Source organism: Candoia aspera, chromosome 1, assembly GCF_035149785.1.
Source record: "Candoia aspera isolate rCanAsp1 chromosome 1, rCanAsp1.hap2, whole genome shotgun sequence".
Taxonomy (NCBI): domain Eukaryota; kingdom Metazoa; phylum Chordata; class Lepidosauria; order Squamata; family Boidae; genus Candoia; species Candoia aspera.
In genome coordinates, this window is record NC_086153.1 from 74,818,558 (window position 1) to 74,842,788 (window position 24,231).

The 24,231-nt window shown below is 40.5% G+C and overlaps 1 protein-coding gene across 1 annotated transcript in view; it reads left to right on the forward strand.

The window, feature by feature from the left end:
• The first annotated feature begins 345 nt into the window (after positions 1 to 345).
• GALNT2 (polypeptide N-acetylgalactosaminyltransferase 2) overlaps positions 346 to 24,231 on the forward strand; it is a 69,797-nt gene continuing 45,911 nt past the window's right edge. Inside the window, exon 1 of the mRNA XM_063307085.1 lies at positions 346 to 563. Within this exon, the coding sequence (XP_063163155.1) occupies positions 453 to 563 (111 nt within the window). The 5' untranslated portion in view covers positions 346 to 452. The remainder of the gene's footprint in view (positions 564 to 24,231) is intronic.

The following is a 24,231-nucleotide window of genomic DNA, read 5'->3' on the forward strand; positions in this document are numbered from 1 at the left end:
TGCCCCGCTTTGCTCGCCGTATTTGCAAGGGCGGTTTGGATATTGCAACGGAAAGATGGGTTCCCCCACTCCCAACTGCTTGTGCTAACTGAAGCAGCAGCAGCAGCACTGCAACGCGGATGGCGCTCTGCAGCAGCGCCTGCCGGAACTTCTAGGCTAGGGAGCCAGATGCCGGGTCTCCCGCGCCCACCCCCGGCTCAGCCCGCCGGGGGCAACCCGCAGGGACCCCAGGAGGCTTAGCGTGTGGCAGCCCTGGCGACGTTCCTCGCCCCGCCCCGCCCCCCTGGAAGGCGGGGCGGCGCGGCTCGCGATTGGTCAGGGGGTGGGCGCTCGCCCTCTGCCCCCTGACCCTGCGCGGCGGCGGCGGAGCTAGCGGCAGCGCCTGCCGCCCGTTTCCTGCTGGCCTGGCGGCGGCTGGTGCCACTGCTCAGCGTTGGGCGGGCGGGAGAATAATGCGGCGCAGGTCTCGGCTGCTGCTCTGCTTCGCTTTCCTCTGGGTGCTAGGGATCGCCTACTACATGTACTCTGGGGGAAGCGCCGCGCTGGCCGGAGGCGGCAGGAAGGTAAGGGCGAGGAGGAGCGAGCCGCTCGCCCCGGGCGCCGTCGCCGTCTTTCGGCCGGTCAGGCTGGCGGGTGGGCTGCTGCCTCCGCTGTCAGACTCCTCCGTGGCGGGGGGACTCTTCTCGAGCCGGCGTTTCCGCCTGAGCCGCTCCCTCCGCCGCCTCTCTGGCTCGCCCGGAGGCTCCAAACTCTGCTGTTTGGAGCGGGGTGTGTGCTCGTGGGTGTGGGTGTGTGCGTATCCACGGAGAACTAGTTTCTCACCCAGGCCAGCGGGAAGGAGCTTCCTTTCCAGCTCGCCCATCCTCTCGCGTCTCTCGTTCCCGGCCGCTTTCCCAAATTGAGAAGTGGCGCCCGCCCGCCTGCGACTTTCCCTTCAGTCTCCCCGAAATTGATTTGGTGTTTGGGCAGTCTTTTGCGCTGCGGGGAAAGCCTGCGCAGAGTAGGCAGCGATCCTTCGAGAGAGTGGATGAATCGCCCCCATCATCCCTGGCAGCATGGCTGCGGATGATGGGCGTTGACGTCCAGCGCGTCTGGAAGGGAAGCGGTGGAGAAAGCTGCCGTGTAGTGTAGAGCGGGGGTTTGGCGGCGTGATGCTTGTTCCCTTCCTGAGGAAAGCAAGGACTGCGGAGCTTTCCAGCGAGGGAGAGCTGCTTTCATCTTTCCGGGGAGAGAAGGCGAAGCTCGCTCGCCTCGGTGCAGTGCGGGTGTGCGCGATTCCATTCCGTGCGTTTCCTCTTTCCGTCCCCTCCCCTTTGAGAAGTGGAGGTGAGGCTGCTTCTTTTCCTCGCTTTCTACGACGGATGCTGGACGGGGGGGTGGGGGGCGCAAAGAAATTCCCTGGCCCGCGGGAGAGGTTTTCTAGTTCCGCTGTCTCGTTCTGGCTCTCTTTCAGAGCGGGAGGGAAGATACAATCTCTCCTGAGTCCTTTCTCAGCGGATTCTTTTGAAAAAGCAGATGGCTCCTTTGTGGACTTCAGTCTGGTTTCTAACTCGTCATTGCACGCTCCAAACCAACTGGAGCGAGACACGTCGCGGCTTGCGGGAAAATGAGCGTGGGAGGGAGATTATTAGGGTAATGGGGAAAGCTGGTAGACATCCTTCTCTATTCTCATTTGTCTGGAGCATTCATTAATGGAGTGTCCTGCCAGTTGTCAAGTCAGTTCCTCTGGTGGCAGGTCCACCTGAATATATAGTTGCAGCCACTTCAGTCAGCTTTCCTCATCTTTGCTGCTGTTTCTCTAAACGTTTTAGCGTCCTTTGGTTTAAGCATACTTAGCTCGGTAAAGGAATCCTACTACTGCCACTAGTAAGGAAGTCCTGGGGAGTATTCATCCCTTTCTTGCTATCTTTCCATTGCTGACCATTCCCTCTTCCCTCCTATTAGTTTCACTGGGAGGGAGGTAAGTTGATGTCAGGTTGAGGATCTATCAGGGAATTAGAAAGTTGGATACTTTTCATTTGCTGAAATGTCTCTGGAATACCTCCCTTCCCTGCTCCCTTCCCTTTTTATGTAAAAATAAAATAAAATAAAAGTCCCTGGAGGAAGAAATCTCATGTTGCTCAGATTTCCCAAGAGTAAAGAATACTTCCTCCTTTCCATTACAGGCTTTCTTCAATAGTTCCTAGCGTAGCTGTTTGAGATAGTAGTGAATATGTGTGCATGGAAATGGCTGCTCATTGTATATTACACACGCACACAGAAATATATACTTCATGCATGCACACACACAAACATATATACTCACAAACCAAGTATTCTTTTTTTATGGATTTATGTGACAATTCAGTGGACAGGTAATATTTTTGGCTCTGTTCATATTCAGAGGAAATGTTAGGGTAAGCTTTCTTCAGCTTGATTCTTCAGTTACTTGTGCAAGGAAAATGGGCATTGATAGTAACCTTGCCTTATTTTGAGAATCAAGATCTTCAATCCAAATGGTGATTCATTTATGCTTCCAGAGGTAAACAAGTAACCAATTAACCAATGCTTAATTTCCTTGAACCCCCCAAAATGTTGCAAACATTAGTATTATAATATAGCAAAGAAGCCTGTCAGATTTGTTTTTATATTTGGCACAAATATCATTTTACAGGTAAAGAACATGGGGACTGTAATAGAAAATGTTCACAAAACTGAACTAACAGCTTAAAGAGCTTAAGTGAAAAAAAAAATCCTAAAGTAATGACCAGTGGTACGGAAGGAATATGACCACAAATGGGGGAAATTGACAATTATATATGGATTGGTGATTTAGAATTCTATTTTCTGTCAATGAAGCATAACGTTTAATCCCAACTTTTAGAACAGCTTAGTAATTGTAAGCATAGGAAGAAGAGTGTAAGTGTAATGGCTTTTGAAATTGTTCTAAAAGGCTCATTTAGCATGGAATGCCAAGCCTTGAAAGAAAACATGAAGCATTGCGTGCGTTTTGTGAATAAAAATCCTGGTGTTAGAACATTTAGGACATTCCTTGAATATATTCTATTTAATTACTTATAAAAAAGATCATTACAAGACTGAAAAATCGATTTTAATAGATTGTGGTTTTGGTTTACAAAGTATAACAGTAGATAAACTTTCAGTGAGTTTGCAAGGCTGTTTTTATGTGCAGAAAGCACTCTTGAGTGCTAATTTCAGCCAGTTTCTTTTTTATTGCTCTCTTCTTGAATTGTTCCTGTCTCTGCTCTTGCCTCAGTTTTGTTAGTTTTAATACTATGGCATGTATTTAAAATATTTTTTAAAATATGAAGATTAGCTTGTTTAAAGGTAGGACTATGCAGGGCTTGGATTTGAAGGCAAAGTGGTGCTTTGGAGTGTGCAGAGGTGTGAACCTAGCATATGTGTGCAACTCTGTACAACAGCTTTGCTTTCAACAGTTGCTGCAAAATCCTGGGAAAATATGCTCTTAGTTTAAGGAATTACAAACAGATGTAGTTGAATCCATATGGGCTTTGAAACACCCTTTTGCCTTCAAATCCAGTGCATAGCGCAGCCCTATTTAAAGGCTATAGGAATTACCAAGAAAGTGAAGGAACAACCTGCTGGGCTATATTTACAGTCATTTGTACAAAACTGAACTGGTGGAATATTTATTACATTTAGATTGTCCCTGATCTCCAGGGAACTTGGCGTGGCTGCTTTTCTCTCTCATTTTATCCTCACAATAGCCCTCTGAAGTAGATTAGGCTTTGAGATAATGGGTGACCCAGTAAGCTTCGTATATCTTTCTTCCAAGGCTCTCATTCCAGCACTAACTGCTACATTGTACTAATTCTTAGGTAACATTGGATTTCATAAATACAGTAGGCAGTACTACTTAGATCTGCAAGGTAAGGTTTCTTCTTTCATTCTTACTTAGAGTTAACTGAATTTGTTTTAGGCAGGCATCCCTCATTTATGCAGAGGAAGCAGCTAAACAGAGTTTGTCCAAATTCCAGGATCCATGACTCCCATGGAATAGAAATTTGGCAAATTTTATAAAACGTTTTATGACATAAAAATTATCATAAAACATTTAATGACATAATACAAAATGTCATAAAACATTTCCTGGGGTCAACTCCTGATGTTTGACTGTGCTATTACAGTTCAACATGGGTTACTTTCAAGGCAGATACATCTCTGAATGTCTCCCAGAATTTTTAAGAAGTTTTCCATTAGAATCTCTACCATTGTTGAAGGCATTGAGGAATCTGGTAAGGAAATTTCTCTGAAACGATGACCCAGCGGGTCATGGGTTGTCTCATTTGGAAATAAACCTTTTTTTTTTATGGAAAACATATATTTAGATACAACGAGCATAAAACTAAAACTAAAAGAGAAGAAGTATCAGGATATATCTTATAATTATGGAAGTACAACTATAATGAAAAGATATATCAGATCTTGCTATAAGGTTCTCACAGTGAACTCAAAGGGTCACTGCAGTGTATTTTGCTACAGAAATGTCCTAACTGTCCCTGGAGCTCCACAACACAGTGTCCGTGAAAAAATTTTTGAGACATTAAGGGTGCCACAAACCAAGAAAGTTTGGGAACTGTGGAGTCCTTGGTGCTCCCTGAGCTTGGTGGTTTGCTTGCAGGCATTTCATTATCTGACTAGGTAACATCATCAGTGCTCACCAGTGTTACCTACTCAGATGATGAAAGATCTGCAAGCAAACAACCAACCTCAGAGAGCACCAAGGACTCCACAGTTCAACCCTGAGCAACAGATATTCTCTTCTATTGGAAGTTTGGGGACCTGTGCTATGAGATCTAGTTTTTGATCAGGTGAAGGTAATCTTCCCTGGATTGGTTGTAAGTATAATTTTGAGAACATGTCATGTATGTTCTTATAAATGACTATCATAGCAGCTGCTATCAGTTATGTGAGCAGACCATTTGCTCTGAGACAGATTTGTAAGATTATCCTCTTTAGCTCATCTAGAAATTGTCCATATCTTGAATTCCCACTAACTTTTTTTTTCCTGGAAAGGTAGACTCTCATCCAAACACACCACTGAACTGTGGACCCACCTGTTTTTATTTTCTAAGAATGTCAGAAAGTGCTATGTGGGTTTAGAAGCATTCTGGAAAATTAATGCTAGAGGCTGGATCATTGCTTTGCAACATACCAACTTCCCATTTATTTAATTAGAAGAAACTAAAAAATATTAAAGTCAGGTAGGTCAGAAGGCTTGATGGGCACTAAAGGAAGTATCAGGCACTAAGTTGTCTACCCCTGTTATATCTCATAGTAGCAACTTGGTTGTCCTTTTCTCTGTGTGCTCCTAGGAATTTTTTTCTGTAGGGTTTTCTCAATGATTCTGTGGGTCTTTCCAGTTTGCTTTTTTTCTTCCTATTCAATAGGCTGATGTTTTCATAGATGGCTTGAATGTTCTTGTGCTGCAAGCTTATCCTGCTACTTTAATTTATTAAGGCTTTTTGTTCTATATACTGTAAATACAAAGAAAAATGATGATTCAGTTTGAATCATATGGTGGGGAGTAAAGCAGTAAGAGAAGAAAGGATGAGATCAGTATGTTCTCTTGTTGCCAAAGCCAACGTGCCTTTTACCTTAAAATAGGAATTTGAAGAATATTTATGTAGCATACAGGAGCATATAATTCCTCAGGATTACTGCGGTAATATTGGATCTAAACTTCTGTGGCCTTTCAGTCCAATATCTGGATTTGATAGGCTTTGAGAAAGCCAGAGGTGAAGAAATGAGTTTTTGATCTAGGTTTATAGAAAGATGTACATTTTAGCCCAAAATTGTATAGTTCAGGTTTATTTGGAAGACCTTTCTCACTAGCTTTTCTACTTTGCCAACATCCTGTGTCCAACCCCTAAGAGAAGTTGACCAGCTTTTATAAGAAGAGAGATTTAGTGGTATCCATCTGCAGAAATGCTTTTGCCCCTGTCTGTTGGGAGAAGTAGAATCAGTTGTGCATGTCCTCCTCTGCCATTTTAATTCAATTAGGCACAAGAACTTAATGATACCTCTGTTAATTAACACTCCATTCTTCTCCTTTTAGCTGATAAGCCAATGACGATCTCTAGAAGAGTCACAAAAGTTCATTCATTTGTCATTGCAATTTGAAGCAAGATTGTATTGTTTCGATGTATAAAATAATGTAGACATTATTGTTAGAGTTGTAATTTCATTATTTTAAGATTCACATTTTAGGGTGGTGTATACTTTGTGTCATTCACTATAAGTAAACAAAATATGTATAATAAATACACAGTCTGTAGCAATTTACGTGACAACCATGGCTTTTTAAATTGAAGGCACTGCAGTAATCACACAATCCTATTTGTTTCCTGAGTAAACAACCTGAGTTCCAGTTGTTTCAGACTGCATTCTTAAGTATGAGGGGAAAAAAGTTTAAGCAACTGAATTAAACTAATATTTCTATATTCTATAGAGTCGCTTTGGCGAGATGGGCGGTGAAGAAATGTGAGGAATAAATAAATTAAATAAATAAATATTTTCAAAATATACATCAATACTTCAGTTCATATGAAGTGCTGCTCCCACCAACAGGAGCATCTCGTAGTTAGAGTTCTATTCAGGTGAAACCTACCTCCCCCATAATTCCTCACATCTTCTAGAGACTTTGTGAAATAAACTTTCAGAAGGCACAAGAGGCTGGAGGCAGGGGAACTGATAACAGTTGTTCTCTCCTCTGACTGTTGCACTAAATCAAAGCCTTTTCTGAGCAGCTGAAGCTCTTTTATTTATGGGATGAGAAGTCTGGATCCCAGCCCTTTGTCTTTTTTTCAGTACTGTAGAACAAACTAGAACATTTGTCTCTTCAAATACCATTTATTTCCTGAAAACCAAGAGCACGACTGACTGTTTGGTATCAACAATCTGCTGTAATATTGCAGCGTGTGATAATGTGCCTCCTTTCCAAAACATGCTATATGGCTATTTCACCAAATGTTAAGGATATGCTAAAGATACCTTGTGAGAATACTGTATTCTGTAATTCATTAATATACTCAAAATGGAATCATGTCCCAAATAATATAAAAAGTTCTCACTGAGCATGATAAAAAATGTTTATACATCTGTGTGAAACTTAGATCACTTAATTAACTGAAGATAAGTAACTTGCTGTGTGCTACTTAAGCGGCATTTTTATATGGCTCTTTGCTAGGCAGTTTTCAGTGATGTATAAAAATGGTTGAATTGTTCCCCCTTCCTTTTTTCATTTTTTTCTCCCTAATACTTTAAAATGTGTTGTAGTCTAAGGAATGACCTGGTGCTACTGGAAGTTGCTGAGGAAACATTTAGGTTAGACTTTAACAGTAAATCTTCTTTACATTATGCTGTCTTTATGTGTCTTTGAAAGAGTGCTTCACTTAGTTGAAGGCTCAGACAAAGCAGCCGTTCAAAACCAAACTGATGGACACCATGTCCTGTTTCTAAACATTGGAGCAGAATAGCCATGTCACTTATCTTTGGTGGATTACTTTTGCATATTTATTAGATTTATATCTTGCCTTTATTTTTGTACAACTCCAGGTGACATGCATAACGCATGTTTTATTGTGAACTGCCCAGAGTCCCCGGTATGAGGGAGATGGGTGGTGATAAAAATATGACGAATGAATGAATGAATGAATGAATGAATAAATAAATAAATAAATAAATAATGTTCCTGCCTCTATTTTCCTTACAGCAACAATCCTGTGGGGTAGGCTAGACTGAGAGAGAGTGACTGGCCCAGAGTCACCCAGCCAGTTTTCATGCTTAAGGGGGGATTAGAACACAAAATCTCCCAGTTTCTAGACCAGCACTTTCCCCACTATACTAAACTGACTCACATACCCTGACATTGAAGCAAAACTTCTTGTTGATATAAACAAGTCCCACCTTGGCCTTTTTTAAGGTATCTCTTGAAACATACTGAAGGAAATTTTTCATCTCCTGGAGCTAGATTCTCCATTGGGGCGTATCTCGGCTGATCTGCACATGGGGACAGAAATTTGTATATGAAAATAATATTATGCATTTATTAGATCTGGCACCTTCAAAAATGTAAAAATATGCACATGTTAAGAAGGGTGTGCACAAAAATTAGTACAAATTTTGTGTAGATTTTTTGCTGAATTCATACATAGATGTGGTAATGGTTCCAAGCTAAAGTTGCTGTCAATAAAATCAAAAAGTAAAATGGACAGATTCAATCTTCTTTATGAAAAGTCATTTTACAGACTTTTTAGAGGTTTAACCTTCTTCAAGATATTTGAATAAAAAGGTTTTCTTAGAATGGTTTTCAAGGTCATTACCTCCAGATTGGATATGCAGGTCTACCATTCTTCTCTACTAAGAAATAACCGTCATTAAAAAGTAGCAAATGATGGATTTTACTTTATAATTTACTAGATACTTTACTGCTATATTTTCTGCATATAGTAGTCTCTGGTAGGAGAACTCAAATTCAAGTTGTTGAGTAGAGAACAAGTGAATGGTAATTAAAAAAATGTTTTTGTTTTCAAGGACCAATATATTTTGTGGCTAAGTTGTCACAGTTTGAGAGAAGCATGTTGCATTGAAAAACAGCTTGGTGTTCCAAGATCCAGAATTAGGCAATATCCTTATTAGGATCAAATAAAATGTTACCACATAATGAACAATCTTTCAGGGCCTTTAGCATTTTTCATCAGTCTTGTAGAATGGGGGAGGATAAGAAAAATGACTTTACTTTGCAACTATAAAGCCTGCCTTCATTACAACTTTAGAATATTGCAGATTTAATTGGATTAGGTATTGGTATATAGTATGTAGGTTATATTGATGGGACAAAGACACCCCCTCCATATGAAATATAAAATTCAGCAGTTTAGATTTACCTTCAGTTGTAGTGAAACACACTTGGCCCTTGTTAGGTACACAATAGAAATAAAACATGATTTTTCTAGTGGTTACAGGGAAGGGATTTATTAAAATGATGAAATAAATAGAAATAAAACACTCCAATGCAATAAATACAAAATGTAACATCTGGGAGTCTGAGTATACAGCTTGATATAGGACAAAGCAGATGATACTTTACTGTACACTGCGTGTACAATTATTAGGCAAGTTGTATTTTTGAGGATGAAATTCATTATTGAACAACTACAGTGCTCTCGGTCAATCCAAAATGTTAATAAACCTCAAACCTGAATATTTAAAAAAGTAAAAGTGAGGTTTTGGCTTTATATCTATGTGTGCACAATTATTGGGCAACTATTAGTGTGCAGAATTATTATGCAACTAAATGAAAAATGAAAATTCCCCCATCTCGTTTATTTTCATCTGTTAAAGTGAGAATAATAAACAACTCAAAATTTACAAATAGACATTTCTGACATTTCAAACAAAAAATCAGTGACCAATATAGCTACCCTTCTTTGCAATAACAGTCATAAGCCTTCCATTCATGGAGTCTATCAGTTTTTTGATCTGTTGACAATCAACTTTTTGTGCAGCAGCAGCCACAGCCTCCCAGACACTGTTCAGAGAGGTGTACTGTTTTCCTTCACCGTAAATCTCCCGTTTGAGAAGGGCCCACAAGTTCTCAATAGAGTTTAGGTCAGGTGAGGAAGGGGGCCATGTCATCATTCATTCATCTGTGAGGTCTTTACTGGCTAGCCACGCAGTGGAGTACTTTGATGCATGTGATGGAGCATTGTCCTGCATAAGCATCATGGTATTCTTGAAAGATGCAGACTTTTTCCTGTACCACTGCTTGAAGAAAGTGTCTTCTAAAAACTGTCAGTAGGTTTGGGAGTTGATTTTCAGTCCATCTTCAACCCAAAAAGGTCCAACTAGCTCATCTTTAATCATACCAGCCCATTACAGTACCCCACCTCCACCTTGCTGGCGTCTTAAGTCGAAGTGGAGCTCTGTGCCCATTACTGATCCAGCCACAGGCCCATCCATCTGGTCCGTCAAGAGTCACTGTCATCTCATCAGTCCATAAAACCTTTGAAAAATCTGTCTTCAGCTATTTCTTGGCCCAGTCTTGCCATTTCAACTTATGTGTCTTGTTCGGTGGTGGTTGAGTTTCAGCCTTCCTTACCTTGGCCATGTCTCTGAGCACTGAACACCTTGTACTTCTGGGCACTCCAGGTAGGTTGCAGTTCTGGAATATGACAGCACTGGAGGATAATGGGTTCCTGGTAGCTTCACGTTCGATTCTTCTCAAATCTTTGGCAGTTAATTTGTGTCTTTTTTTCTCAACACGTTTCTTGCGACCCTGTTGACTATTTGCAACAAAACGTTTGATGGTTCTGTGGTCACGCCCCAATATTTTAGCAATTTCAAGAGTGCTGCATCCCTCTGAAAGACTTTTTACAATTTTTGACTTTTCAGAGTCAGTTAAATCTCTTTTTTGGCCCATTTTGCCTGAGGAAAAGAAGCTGCCTAATAATTATGCACACCTTGATATGGGGAGTTGATCTCCTTAGGCCACACCCTCCCTCATTACACAAATACACATCACCTGATATGCTTATATCCAATAAGCATTCAGGTTTATACAGTTTGGAGGTGGAAAATATGCATAAAAATGATATGATCAAAATACTCACTTGCCTAATAATTGTGTACACAGTGTATATATAATGAATCAGGAATTGGAAGTTCCCTCTCTCAGGTGGGCCTTAAAAGAGGAGGGGGCTAGTTCCATTTTGCTTTTCTGTTTTATCTTTTCCCTTAAGAGCCCTGTTCTGGTACTGGGTAAATGCCAGATAAGAAAAGGTAGTCCCAGCTCAAAGAAGTGCAAGTTGGGGATCAGAAAATTAGACAGCAAGCTAGGGACTAGTGAAAGCTGTAGGTGGTAGAGAATTACTTTCCTTGATAGACTGTGATGTGAGGTGTGTGACTTTATGCTGTGCATGTGTGGTTGTGGGAGATCCTTGGCCAAGGGAGCAGTTGATTGAAATACCTTCTTCAGAAGTAATTACTCATTTCTTCTCCTTTTGATTCTTCCAACTTCCTTCTAGTACTTTGACCTTAATATAGATAATAAAGAAGAGCAATGACAAATCTCGATAAAATAGTTAAGAGCAGAGACATCACACTGACAACAAAGGTCCGCATAGTTGAAGCAATGGTGTTCCCCGTAGTAACATATGGCTGCGAGAGCTGGACCATAAGGAAGGCTGAGAGCAGGAAGATCGATGCTTTTGAACTGTGGTGTTGGAGGAAAATTCTGAGAGTGCCTTGGACTGCCAGAAGATCAAACCAGTCCATCCTCCAGGAAATAAAGCCAGACTGCTCACTTGAGGGAATGATATTAAAGGCAAAACTGAATACTTTGGCCACATAATGGGAAGACAGGACACCCTGCAGAAGATGCTGATGCTAGGGAGAGTGGAGGGCAAAAGGAAGAGGGGCCAACCAAGGGCAAGGTGGATGGATGATATTCTAGAGGTGACGGACTCATCCCTGGGGGAGCTGGGGGTGTTGACGACCGGCAGGAAGCTCTGGCGTGGGCTGGTCCATGAAGTCACGAGTCAGAAGCAACTAAACGAATAAACAACATAGATAATAAAGACATATGCCTTCTCTTAGCACATGTCCACTTGTTAGGTCAAACTACAGGGATTTCTCTAGAATCAAGTGACCGGTGGCAGCATTACTGAGTTCCTAGGACTTGTAAGGAAGGTAGAGTACAGTTGTGAGTAGAGGATTCAGAGATCTCCTCCTGTGGGAGCTATTGGGCCCAATCCACCACAACATGTATGTACACACACATCCTATTACAGTTAAAAATGTAAGTATCACAGTGATGAGAAGTTGTCTGTGAAAGTTCATAGCTGATGTAGCAAGCAGAGCTGGTGATAGATGCTCCTTATTTTTCATCATGAAGGCTACTTGGTCTTCCTGGACACTTGTGGAAGTAGGATCACTTACACTTGGTTCCTTCAGAGACCTTTCAGTTTGCTCTAGAATGAGTGAATTCCCTGATTCCTAGACCATAGAGTGACTTGTCTGCCATGTCTCTGTCTTATCGGGATTTAACAAAGGATTTAAATAAAATTTGAACGGTTTGTTGGTCCCTTATCCAGCCTACCATTGCATTTAGGGACTTGTCAGGGAAGGCACAGCCTCCTAATTCAGAAATAGGGCTGGGTGGCCTCAGCATACCTACAACACCATGTTCCAAATTGGTAATAGATCTAACAGTCTGAATAGATAATTCACACGACAGGGAACCAGAAACCTAATACTGTAGAGCTTAATCTAACTGCATGCAATCTCATCCCACAATCTGTTGTAACACTGTGATTAAACACTTGACAGGTTACAACAGGAAGCCTTTCCTCCCCGTTTTATTTCCTGCTTAGTTTAACAAGTGGTGTCTAGAAAAGTCCTGGAGAACCCAAAAGCTTGATCACAGTTTTGTGATAGTCTGATTGTTCCTAATTAAATGTGTCTAAATGTGGATTTTTATATGAAGAAACAGAGCTTCCTTTGGGTTTTGTGTTTTTTGCAGTCTTGATCAAGCTACAGATGTTAAGGCACCCATTAGTACGTAGGGCAGGTGAACTATAATTCTGGCAAAAGGAAAAGAACAAGCTTGCTCTTTGTAAATAGAAATCAATCATTAGGATATCAGCTTTTTAGAGTCCCTAAAATAGTGACAAATTTCACCTTTTGCATTCTTGCAAATCTGCATACATTCTAGTTAGTACTAAGAATTTACATTTCATGCTTGCTGGCTGTTTGCAACAGTGTTATTGTGAGAAGATGGAAGCTGTATTCGTGGTTGGCCAATCTAGTTTGACTTAGCTGGCTGTGCATAATCACATGGTGAAAGCTTGGCCTGCATGACAACTCATGAAATTACTACTGTACTTTATTCTGTAAAGCAACTTGCAGGAGAAAATTGAACTTGTTATATGTAGTTGAAGGCTTTGATGGGTAAATTTTGTTCAGCTATTGTAAAATGTGGTTTTTAAACAAGAACTGTTAGTGGTATTCAGTTTCAGTGGTATCTGTTAAATATCTGTAACCTACCATACTACATCAGTCACTGCATCTTTATTGAAGAACCAAAGCCTCTAACAAATTTAGGCATTATCATGACAATTCTATTGATAGGCAGCTTTTTGGCCATAATTTTAAGAAATTGGCAAATGATATTCTTCTAACTACATTAAATATTAGTGCTACCTATATGGCTAATGATTTTGGATTTACCTACTAATGTTTTGTTATTCAATCAGGAGAAGATCTTGCTGGTTTTCCAATGTTCTCTGTAGGTAATGGCTGAATAACGAAACAGTTGTAAATTAATATCTTACTACTGACAGCCTCAAAAAAGTTTAAAATTTTGTAGAGTCATAGCAATTTTTCTTTCATATGAAATAATAAAATATTTGTTTTTGTGTTAAAATTGTTCATGGATAACACTTCTGTCATTTAAATATTTTTTTCTGCATGAGTTCTATTTATGATTTCTGAGCTAATGCATTATTCATTTGTTCAGGGTTTTTATATACTATCAATATCCAGATGGAGTCACGGTTGTGTATAATAAGCCAGGGCGAAAATAATAATATGGAAATAATACAAAAGTAATAATGTTTAAAACCATCAAACTATATCATAAATGATTGTAACAAAAAGTAATAAATGTACTGATGTCAGATCTTAAATAAACTTCCTTCTGAACAACCCTATTTTTTTAAGGCTTTTCTAAAGTTCAGTAGTGGTGAAGTCATCTAGTTTTCTGGTGGGAGGCTGTTACATGGGGTTGGTGCTGTTATGAAAAGCAGGGGTTTCTCACTTTCTGCTGTATCTCATGTGGGGGAGGAACCTTAAACCCTCTACCTGAGTGGCATATACTGCACAACTAAGCTACCAAAAGTCTACCAATCGAAGCGAAAAGTTGCACTGAACATGTTGCCTAGCCTGGCAATGAAACTTCTGCAAGAAAACAACAAGGCTCAGAGAGCACCAAGGACTCCACCTACTAAAATTCTATTATACGATTGTGGCAGGATATAAATGTGATAAGTAAGTAGGTACATAAATAAATATTGACTTGAAGGAGACCATCATGTAGGTATCCAGCTACCATGGCATGTAGGGCTTTGAATTGTATGCTGTGCCAGCTACATGGGATAGTGCTGGTATTGTTTTTGCCATTAGGTAGTTAAATTTTGTGTTGTTTCATTTTTTAATGATTGTATACTGCTCGGAGCTTGCAGGGAACAACAAGGATATTCCAGTAAATAAAAAAATACCTGGAAGCCTAAGGGTAACCAGATTACGCCCTCAGCATGAGTGCTGTGTGTGACTAGCAGCTTTCCCAAGGTGGAGAAGGTACCATAGTGGAGGGTAGCTGTGTAATATGGTCAGGTCCAAGGAGGATATCTTCAAGAGGGGGTACTCCACCACCTCCTTTAAAACAGGTGGTACTACCTCTAACCCCAACCAAGCATTGATAATTTCCCTGATCTAATCTGGTAATCCCACCCACCCAAAGGAGCCAGGTTAGGCAGGGGTCCAGTTTACAAGTGACAGACCTCGTACTGTCCAGCACTCTATCTACTTCCTTGGAATCCCCAAGATGCAAGGAATGCCAGATAATATTGTAAGATTGTACTTCTGTTACAGATAGTCCTTGGGTTACGACAGCAATTGAGACCGGAATTTCCATCACTAAGTAATGTGGTCATAAAGCAACTGCATCGCTTAGCGATGGCAATCCCCACAGTCCCAATTGCCATCATTAACTGAATCACAGTGGTCATTAGGTGAGGACCTCCTTGCAACTTCCTGCTGACTTCCCATAACCAAAGTCAGTGGGGAAGCTGGCAGGAAGTTGCAAGTCCCAGGTGGCTCACGAGGCCAACAGCCAGGTTAATGGCTGCTGCTGGGTGAGTGAGGGCATATGGGGGTGTTCAGGTAGATGGAGTGGCACAGTGCGAGCACAGCGAGGCTTGGGGTGGTTGCTGGGTGAGGGAGGGAGCAAGGGTATGAATGGAAGGTGCGGCAAGGCTTGGGGAGGGTGCTTGAGGGTGCACAAGTCGGGGAGGTGCAGTGAGGCTCAGGGATGGTATGCAAGGGTGTGTGGGAGATAAAGTGAGGCTCGGAGGTTGGGGGGGTGCATGAGGGGCTGGGGAAGGGTGCATGGGTGGGGGAGACTTACCACAGCAACTTCCGACCTTCTCTGCCAGCTTCCCTGTTGACTTTCTGGGGAGGCCAACAGGGAAGGTTGCAGATGATGATCATGTGATCGTGGGGTGCTGCAACTGGTCGTAAGTGCAAGCTGGTTGCCAAGAGCCCAGACTGTGATCACATGACCGTGGGGCTACTGGGATGGCCGGAACTTTAAGGACCGGTTGTAACCACTATTCATTCAGCGCCGTTGTAACTTCGAATGGTCGCTGAATGAATGGTCATAAGTCGAAGGCTACCTGTATCTCCAAATATTCTGCCCATCTAGAGTCACATGAGATCTGCTTGTTTGTCCGCTAGGAGTTGAATTAATGTGGTCTTATTAGACACAGATCTGATGTTTACCAGTAGCAATATAAGATTATCTCTACGTTGTACCTTACTATACTTTGAGCTAAGTTGTATGTTGTATTTCTGTTCTCTTATTTACACTGGCATATAGTCCCTTCAGCTTTCCTTTCCACCTCCACTGACCCTTATGGACCCACAGTCCCTGGAGTTCTCTGGTTTCTAGTTGGAACTGTGTGCTTGCTTCCTACTGTGCCAGTTTTGGACTTGCTGGATCTGTTCCATCTGAATCCCATAAGCATCTCTCTGCCTTGTTGGGTTGCCCACCACTATTAATTATTTGTGTCTTCTGTTAGCTTAGTCTCAATTCCTGCATCCATAGCACAGTTTTCAGTTGTCTCTATTCTTTGGGCATGGCTATTTTTCCTCTAAATGGTTGGCTGTGAAGACATGCAGTAAACCAAACTGTGTGTCACTGCAACAGATTCTCTTGAGAAAGATACTGTACATATAGGGATACATATAGCTTCCCCCTGTAAGAGCTCTAATCATGCAAATGGCTGACATACTTGAAATATGTACAATACAGTCAGGTTAGTTACTGGTTTTTATGCCAAGCCCTTGGCTGGTAACTTATATAAGTAATTTAATCTGGCTGCTTGACACTTTTTGTGGGAAGCATTTTGATTACAGTAGAATAGGGGCACATGTAGTGCAGTGGGGCTAGTTATGGGGCAGGAGCATTCATGTTGTAGGAATTGCAGCCAGGCACAATGAAGGGAGTGTGCCAGCTGCGAGAAAAATTGTACCTGGTAGGAGGGAGAGAAATACTGGCATCAGCTGGCACTGATCCTTTCAGCTTCCCACCTAGGCCAGACTGGTATTTCTCTTTATCGCGCCTCACCCCGGCCGTGAAGGCTTTTGGGAGTCATTGTCTCCCAGAGGAGGAGCTATACGAGTGAGGTTTTTGTTTTGTGCTTATTGCAGACCCTTGCAATGCTTCCGTGGGACCCCAGGGAACTATGTTGGACAGTTTGGGAACTAGCAGTCAATAAAGAAGTCTTAGTCTCAGTATATGAGAATAATAAGAAATAATAGCAATAGGGAAAAAGGGCTGTTTTGGTTTTTGCTGTGGCCATATTAGCTCGTCCATATAGTTCTTCTATATTTGACACTTCAACTGTTGTTTTGCTATTGCAATATATAGAAATGAAAACTTCCTTCATGGATGTTTCTTAAGCTTTTCAAGAGTGCAGATCATCATACTACTTTTATATAAGGAATACATATGACAGTTTCTTAAAAAGAAGAAAAAACATGCAAGTTACTTACAGTACGTAGCCCGAATTTATAGTTCAATATCTAATGTACTCTGGAGTTAGGAATAAGAGTCTTCTTATTGAATGTTATTGAAAATGATTAGAAAAGAAAGCATATTGTTTAGTTTCATATAGTATTCCCTTCAAGAGCCATGATAGTATATTGCAGTTCAGGACTCTAAAATTTTCACTGGCTTTCACCATACATTCTCCCAACAACTTGGATATGTATCCAGATAGGCAGTATACTTGAGATAGGGGTGTATGTGTGTGTGGCAGTACTGATGAAACATTAATTTGAATAACTTGTACACTAAGAATAATAAAAAATATAACTGTAAATTGAAGTGGTCAAGGAAAGTTCATCAGAGATCTTGCTGACTTTATATATGCTATAAGTTGTTTTGGTTCCCAAATCCTGGTTTAAAAAAACAAAACAAAACTTCTATGACTAGTTTTTCCCTTGATTGCAGAAGATTTTGGTTAAAAACAGGTGAAATTTAAGGAATAAAAAAGATAATATAGAATCCATTTAGAGCCCTTATTGAGGTACAGATAGTCCTCATTTAGCAACTGCAGTTGGGACCAGCAACTGAGGCGTTAAGCGGAGTGGTAGCCAAATGAAGAATCATGTGACCACGTCTGTGCTTACAATTTTACTTCAACTTTCCTTTGCTTTACAGCATCAGAAGGATATGACCCCAAACAGCCAGGTGAGCCCAAACAGCAGGGAAGGTTTCGGGAACTCAATTTATGAGGAAACCGGGTAGAAGGGCAAATCTTATAGCTCATTTCCCCCAGTCCCCCTCCCTCTGGAATGCTCACTCTGGTGCTGGGATAATTAGCAAGAAGAGAATTAATGTTTGTATTTACATTTGTTGGAGAGGAAGGGATTACAGGAGAGTAAGCAGGCACACAGTGGGGAAGACACATAGAAAAGGATGCTCTTGGCTGTGAGCCACAGCTTAGGAGGCAAACAAAAGCCTTCAGTGTGAAACTGATTAGAGTCTTGTCAGTGTCAGGCAGCAGCACCAACTAGCAGGAGAGTTCTAATCAATTAGTTAAGATCACAGAGCTGAGCTTATTAACTTTCAGTTGGCCCTTCTTAGGGAAGCTCTGCACTGCAAAGAAAAGCAGCTCAGGAAGTGATAGATTGTTTAGTGTTAGGAATGAGGAATCAGAGGAGGAGGAAGGAGGCGGTTTGTTAGAACCATTAACTCAAACTATAGAAAAAGACGAAAGTGTAGAAAACAGGAAGAGCGGAGAGTGAGAAGAAGAAGAGGGGCGTGACTGGCATTCGCCACCTCCAATCAGCATGAGAGAACAAAGGGCTGAAAGGAGGGCTGAGCAATGGAAGGCCCAATTGTCTCCCAGTCACCAATGGTGCAAAAAGGGAAGTTATAAAAGGCGCCGAAAGACAGAGCCGGTTGCCAAGGACAACCACTCCAAATCACAGCCTTCAACTTCCAGCCTCCCAGATTACCTCTGCCTGAGCTGTCTTCCTAATTCGTCTGAAGAACCTTTCCAGCCTTGCCCTGACACCACTCTTGGAGAACCCTTGCCTCCTCCACCCGGTCCAGAAACCTACCTTGTTGACGAGTCTTCTTCTGTTCTGGTTCCTGTCACTCTGCCGCCTTTTGCCTCCACCTGTGTCCCTGCTGCTCTTCTGCCTCTTGCCTCAGCCTGCAAACTTGTCACTCCATCACCTCTTGACTCCGCCTGTGAACCTGCCTCCGTGTTAATTCCGGTGAGCCCTTGCCTTGCTGCTGTCAAGCCCTGCATTCCTTTCAGACTACAGTGTCTCGCCTTCACCTGACTCCTAGTCTGACAGCTGTACTCTTCTTGCCTAGACTTCTAATAGCCGCTGAATTGTCCTGCCTTGAACTCTTCAGCCCAGAGCCATTCTGAACTTAGGTTACAGCCGCGTGCAGATTTATTCAACATCAATTGTAGAGCATTAGCAAGTCCACTTTATTCTGATCCACTGCATCCAGTATGCTCTGTGTTCAGTATTGCTGTAAATAAAGGTTTTAATTGTTAAACTGGTGTCAATTGTGTCAAGCTCAGCCAAACAGGACATTTAGGCAATCTCTCTGCTCTACGAGGGGAGGGGAGAAAAATGGGTCAGGTACAGAACAACACATACTAATTGACTGTAATAGTGAACATGTAACAGAGAGAGATGCTGCAGAGGTAAATATGGGTGTTGGTTGTAAAGTTACTTTTTCATCACCGTTGTAACTGAACTGTCATTGTCTGAGTCAGTCACTAAATGAGGACTATCTGTATACAAGTAGAAATGGGTATTTCCCCATCTAGTGAAGTTTCCAGTAATATTCATAATTGCTGATCCAATTTTGAATTTTTCATGATCAGTGGCTGATTTTATTAGAATTCTATGAGATAATGTAAATGCTGGCCTTCTGAGATCTCCTACATTTTATTTTATTACATATAGTTAGCTGCTGATTCAATTTTTTTTAATATACTGCTTTACATAGTTTGTATATTGTCCAAGGGAAAAGATAATTTATTATAGTCCTTTTACTCATTAGCTGCTAAAAGATCAGATCTGTGTTATCTAGGCTTCTAAATTTAATGTAAACTTTAATTACTATGTTTATTTAGCATTATTTTTGTATGATGTTTTTAGAAATTACCTTTGCAAATATCTTTAGCCATAAGCAATATACAATTTAGCTAAGAGGAGTTTGGTCATTGCTTGTTCTGAGTAGATGCTGTCAGACATGTTAAGAATATTCAATTTAATTTTGGATTTATAGAAAGAACATATGTAAAGGGGTTTTTTTGCTTTTTAAATATGCAGTGAGTTCTTCAGTATATTTACATATAGAATAACAAAAAGCATGTGTGCTTTACCACTTCATTTTTACAGGGAGAAGTGTTTAGATGAAATTGCCCTCCTACGGTAAATTTGCCATGTCAGAATGAAACAACACATTGAAGCAATATTGCCTCAAAATAGGTATTAATCTTTTAGGAGTTTAGGCTAAAAATTAACTGGCTACCATCAGTAGGATTACTTTGGAATATTTAAAACTTTAATTGATGATTTAGAACAATTAACAGTCTCTAATCACAGCTTGAAACGTGACCCTTCAATTTAATTGGCAACATCCTTTTGGAATTAGGAGCCTTGGATGTATGCTGGTGTTTTTTCCCCCAGTGTAATATTTGCCTAAAATTAATCTAATGTAGGAATGAACTGTAGATTTCCACATTATATTCACTGTTTCTCCCACCACTCCTGTGACTATCATTTTCAAGTCTGCCTAATAAGTTCGTTTCTTGTTTTTCATCTTACACTGTCCTAAAATGAATGCATAGTTCTGCTGTCCTGAATTGCATTCTTTTAAAAGCCATCAATCTGAACCCAGCAAAGAATGAGGTTTTATGCATCATAAGAATGGTTAATTACTAATCTTTATGGTAACATTTTCATGCTGTTCTGGTAGCAGTAAGGTCATGTGGGAAGGTTGATGGTTTGATTTCTCATGCTGCTGTTTCCTCTTCTGGTGCTAAGGCAACAGACAAACACATTGTTGGACTTCACGCACATTATTTCACTGTTTTAATGCTGCCAGAGTTGCTTGGATTGCAATTATAGAGGAATGGTAATCTTGCCAGTCCGGTAGTATTTTGAGATGAAAGTAATATTGTGCTTATATGATGTGTACTTTGTACTGTTGTGATTATAGAATTAAAGCAGCAGGCAAACCTTTTTGCAGTAGTTAATGGGGTAATTTGGATGGCCTATTCAGTACTGTTAAATAGAAATTAAAGATGCTCTGACACTTATTCTTCCCCCCTTCCCCCATTTAAGCATTTGCATTATATATACCAGTGTTTCTCAACCTTGGCCACGGTATGATGTCTGAACTTCAACTCCCAGAATTCCCTAGCCAGCCATGCTAGTTGGGGAATTCTGGGAGTTGAAGTCCAGACATCTTAAAATGGCCAAAGTTGAGAAACACTGGTATATACCAAAAGCCCAGCAGAAGGGCATCCAAGTTGAAGAAAAGGACCATTCTACTGGGTACAATTTTGTCAAGTCAGGGTGAAAGAGACTTGAGAAGACTGGCAGGCTTTCATTTTAGTGAGCCACACTATCACCCGAGATTATGTCAAACCGTGACCATTCCTTATGCTTTGGAATATAGTACAGACAAGCATGAAGCTGTGGATGATTTTCCTCAATAAATAAATAAATGAAGTATAATGTTTTTGACTTGTTTAATTGGGTTCTCTTTATCTAGTTTTAGGACTTGTGTGGAGAACAGAACATTTCTTTTTTTGTAAAAAGAAATGGAAAATGTATGTGAGTGTTAGATGGTCATTGTGGTTATAATGATTATCGGAAGGGTTAGGATTAAGGTGTAATAATTTTGAAATGGTACTAAAGTTTTTAAGATGAAATTAGTTTTACAAATTTATAAGCTTCCTTTTTATGTTATGCCTAAAAACAGCTTGTCACAAGTATTTTCCCCCATATTTGCCTTTGCAATATTTCTATCTTGGCCTTCCCTCAAAGAGTCCAGTTTGGAGAGCAGTGAGTGGAGCAATCTCATTCTGCCTCACGAGACTAGAGAGAAAAAAAGCAAAAAAAAAATAATTCTGTTTCCATGCAGTGGCTTTCTGGTGAATTGCAGTCCTAATATTAGTTTCATGTGTCTAAAGTCAGTATTTGAACCAGATTAACTGCTACTTTGAATAGTGAAACGCCTTCTGTTATATGGCCTAGCTAGATGACAGCATTTAGCTGACTTGGCTGAATTAGAAAGCTAAGTAGAGTCATCCCTAATTTGGCTGGAGACCGTTTGGGAGCTGTAGGCTAGACTAGATGAAAAAGCATCCTAGAATAAGGCCATGGCAAATGACTTTGGTATGCCAAGCAAATTGCATGGATATGTCCATGTAAGTCACCAGAAGTTCAGCTTGACCTGAAAGAGACTTTGCTATTGCTGAAATTGAGTTCATTTTTTAATTCTGTGGTCCATTCTTTCAAACAAAATGTTTTGCTGTTTAGTAAACCTTGCATGCAAATGCAAAAATACCCTATTTGTTTATTCTTAGCCCCAAATAACTAATTTAATCATATATCATAGTTGCTTTATCAAAGCTAAATGTTTTTGAAGTTATATAAATATCAAATTACATGAGCTGGCTTTGATAGGATTCTGCTCCCAGGCCAGAAAGGCAGATAAAAAAGAAACCCATTCCAGGAATTAAGACATGCAGCAAGACTTCCTGACCTTCAAGTCCTTTTGAGTCTTATCATTTGATTTTTATGAGTTATTTGAAAGAATAATTTGTACCGGATTTTATGTTTGACAATTTTGACTCAAAATTGCTATTTTTGTCTCTTGAATTGGGGTACTCCCAATCAGTAAAGCACAGTACTGTTATGAATGTTAGCCAGGACTAGAATCCTGTACCCCAGTTTTGCATCAGTACATTCCACAACTGTTCATACATACATTGTAGTAGTCAGTCAAAAAGTGTGTAATGTATACAGTTCAGCTTCTGAAATATTAACATCAAAAAGCTGAAGTGATGCTGGATAACTTGTAGACTGAAAAGAACATAAGAGCAGCCCTGCTGGGTCAGACTAAGGTCCATCTTAGTCCAACATTTTGTTTCTTACCATAGCCAACTAAATGCTTCTGGGGAACTCACAAGCCCGATATGGAGACCTCTCTCCAATTCAACTGCAACTGCAGCTGACATGTAGAGGCCTGCTGGCCCAATGCAGAGGTATCATTAAGTGTTAAAGATTAATAGTCTTCAATAAATCTGTTCTTGAACTTATCCAGTCCCCTTTTGAAGCCATTGGTAGACATTGCCCTGTTTTGTGGTAATGAATTCTACACATAAATTATGTGCTGTACAAAAAAGTACTTTGGCTGTTCTAAATCTCCTTTCAGTCAGCCCAGGTGCCAGTGTTTGGAGAAATGCTTTTCTGTGTTAGGAATGATTCTCTATACTCCTCCCAATGTTCTAACCTTTTCTTATAAGGAAAGTGCTTGAACCCCCTGATCATTTTGATTGCTTTCTTCTATGGTTTTCCAACTCTATTATGTTCTTTCTCAAATGTGGCATCTAGAACTGTACACTGTAATCCAGATACAGATGTACAATAGATTTGGCTAAGAGCATTACTATCTTGCTAGTTTTGTTTTCAGTCCCTTTCCTAGTGATCCCTACTGTGGAATTTGCCCTTTTCACAGATGCTATACATTGAGTTGACATCTTCATTGAACTATGTGCTGAAGCAGATTCTTTTTTACAGTGGAAAGAATGCTTGGAGAGAGAAACCCTGAAGTTATTTAGGAGTATTCTTATAAAGGAGGCTGGTGCTTGCATGAAAGAAAATAAAGATAGGCTTCATTGAGGAAATAACTTGATGTTAGGAAAGCCTAAGTTACTTAAGTTGATCTAAATAATGAGTTTGTAATGTGCTATCCTTCATCATGGAGACAGATCAAATTTGGTGAAAACCTGAACTGTGCAGATCAAGGTTAGAAGTGAAAAAGAGGTGAACTGGGAGAGGAAGGAGGTGATGACAGCTCTGAGTACACAGCTGTCACCAATAGGAAGCAAGTTACGTAAGAACTTGCATAGTAAGTTCTTTAGACCAGGAAAGGAGATAAAAGCACAGGATTCTTCTAACTGCCTCTACATCTATTACTCTAGTGGTCAATAAATTTATAGGTATAGGAAGCTGCTGTACGCAAAGTTGAATTTACTATGACTCCAAGATCTTTCTGCTTTAATTTCAGTCAGCTCAGGCACATATATGCAAAATATTGTATCTGTTTGTATTTCTCTTATTAAAAAAAACCTTTCATCCAGGGAAGAGTTCCAGAAGTCTTGGAACCAACAATTGATTGGAAGTAATCCTTGGTAAATTTGTCTTCTCTTTCCTCTCAAATCTGCTTGGGAGGTTGGTGGAATCTTTGAGAACAATATGAGGTGGCCTGGTGGGGGGTAGTGTTGGGGGTGGCTGCTGAGCTACTAGGCAGATGCAGGGAGAAATTCTCTAAAAATTACTTTCCTGTGCCAGCTTTTGCTGATTTAAAGATATTTCTGTCTTTGGAGAGATACTAGCTAGACATAACCTATAATATTTGAATTAGGAATATTCAAAATTTATTTATAGCATTTGTTATTCTGCTGACTCTGCATGGACTCTCAGCATTTAAAAGGATAAACACAAAATCCATAAACACTAACACCACAATACACAATACAAAATCTATCAACCCTGATATCCCTGTTTGTACCTTTGCCTCATCCTGTACTCCTACCTTTGATTTTTCTTACCATAATGGAGAGCTTCATATTTGCCCCTGTTGACATTATCTGA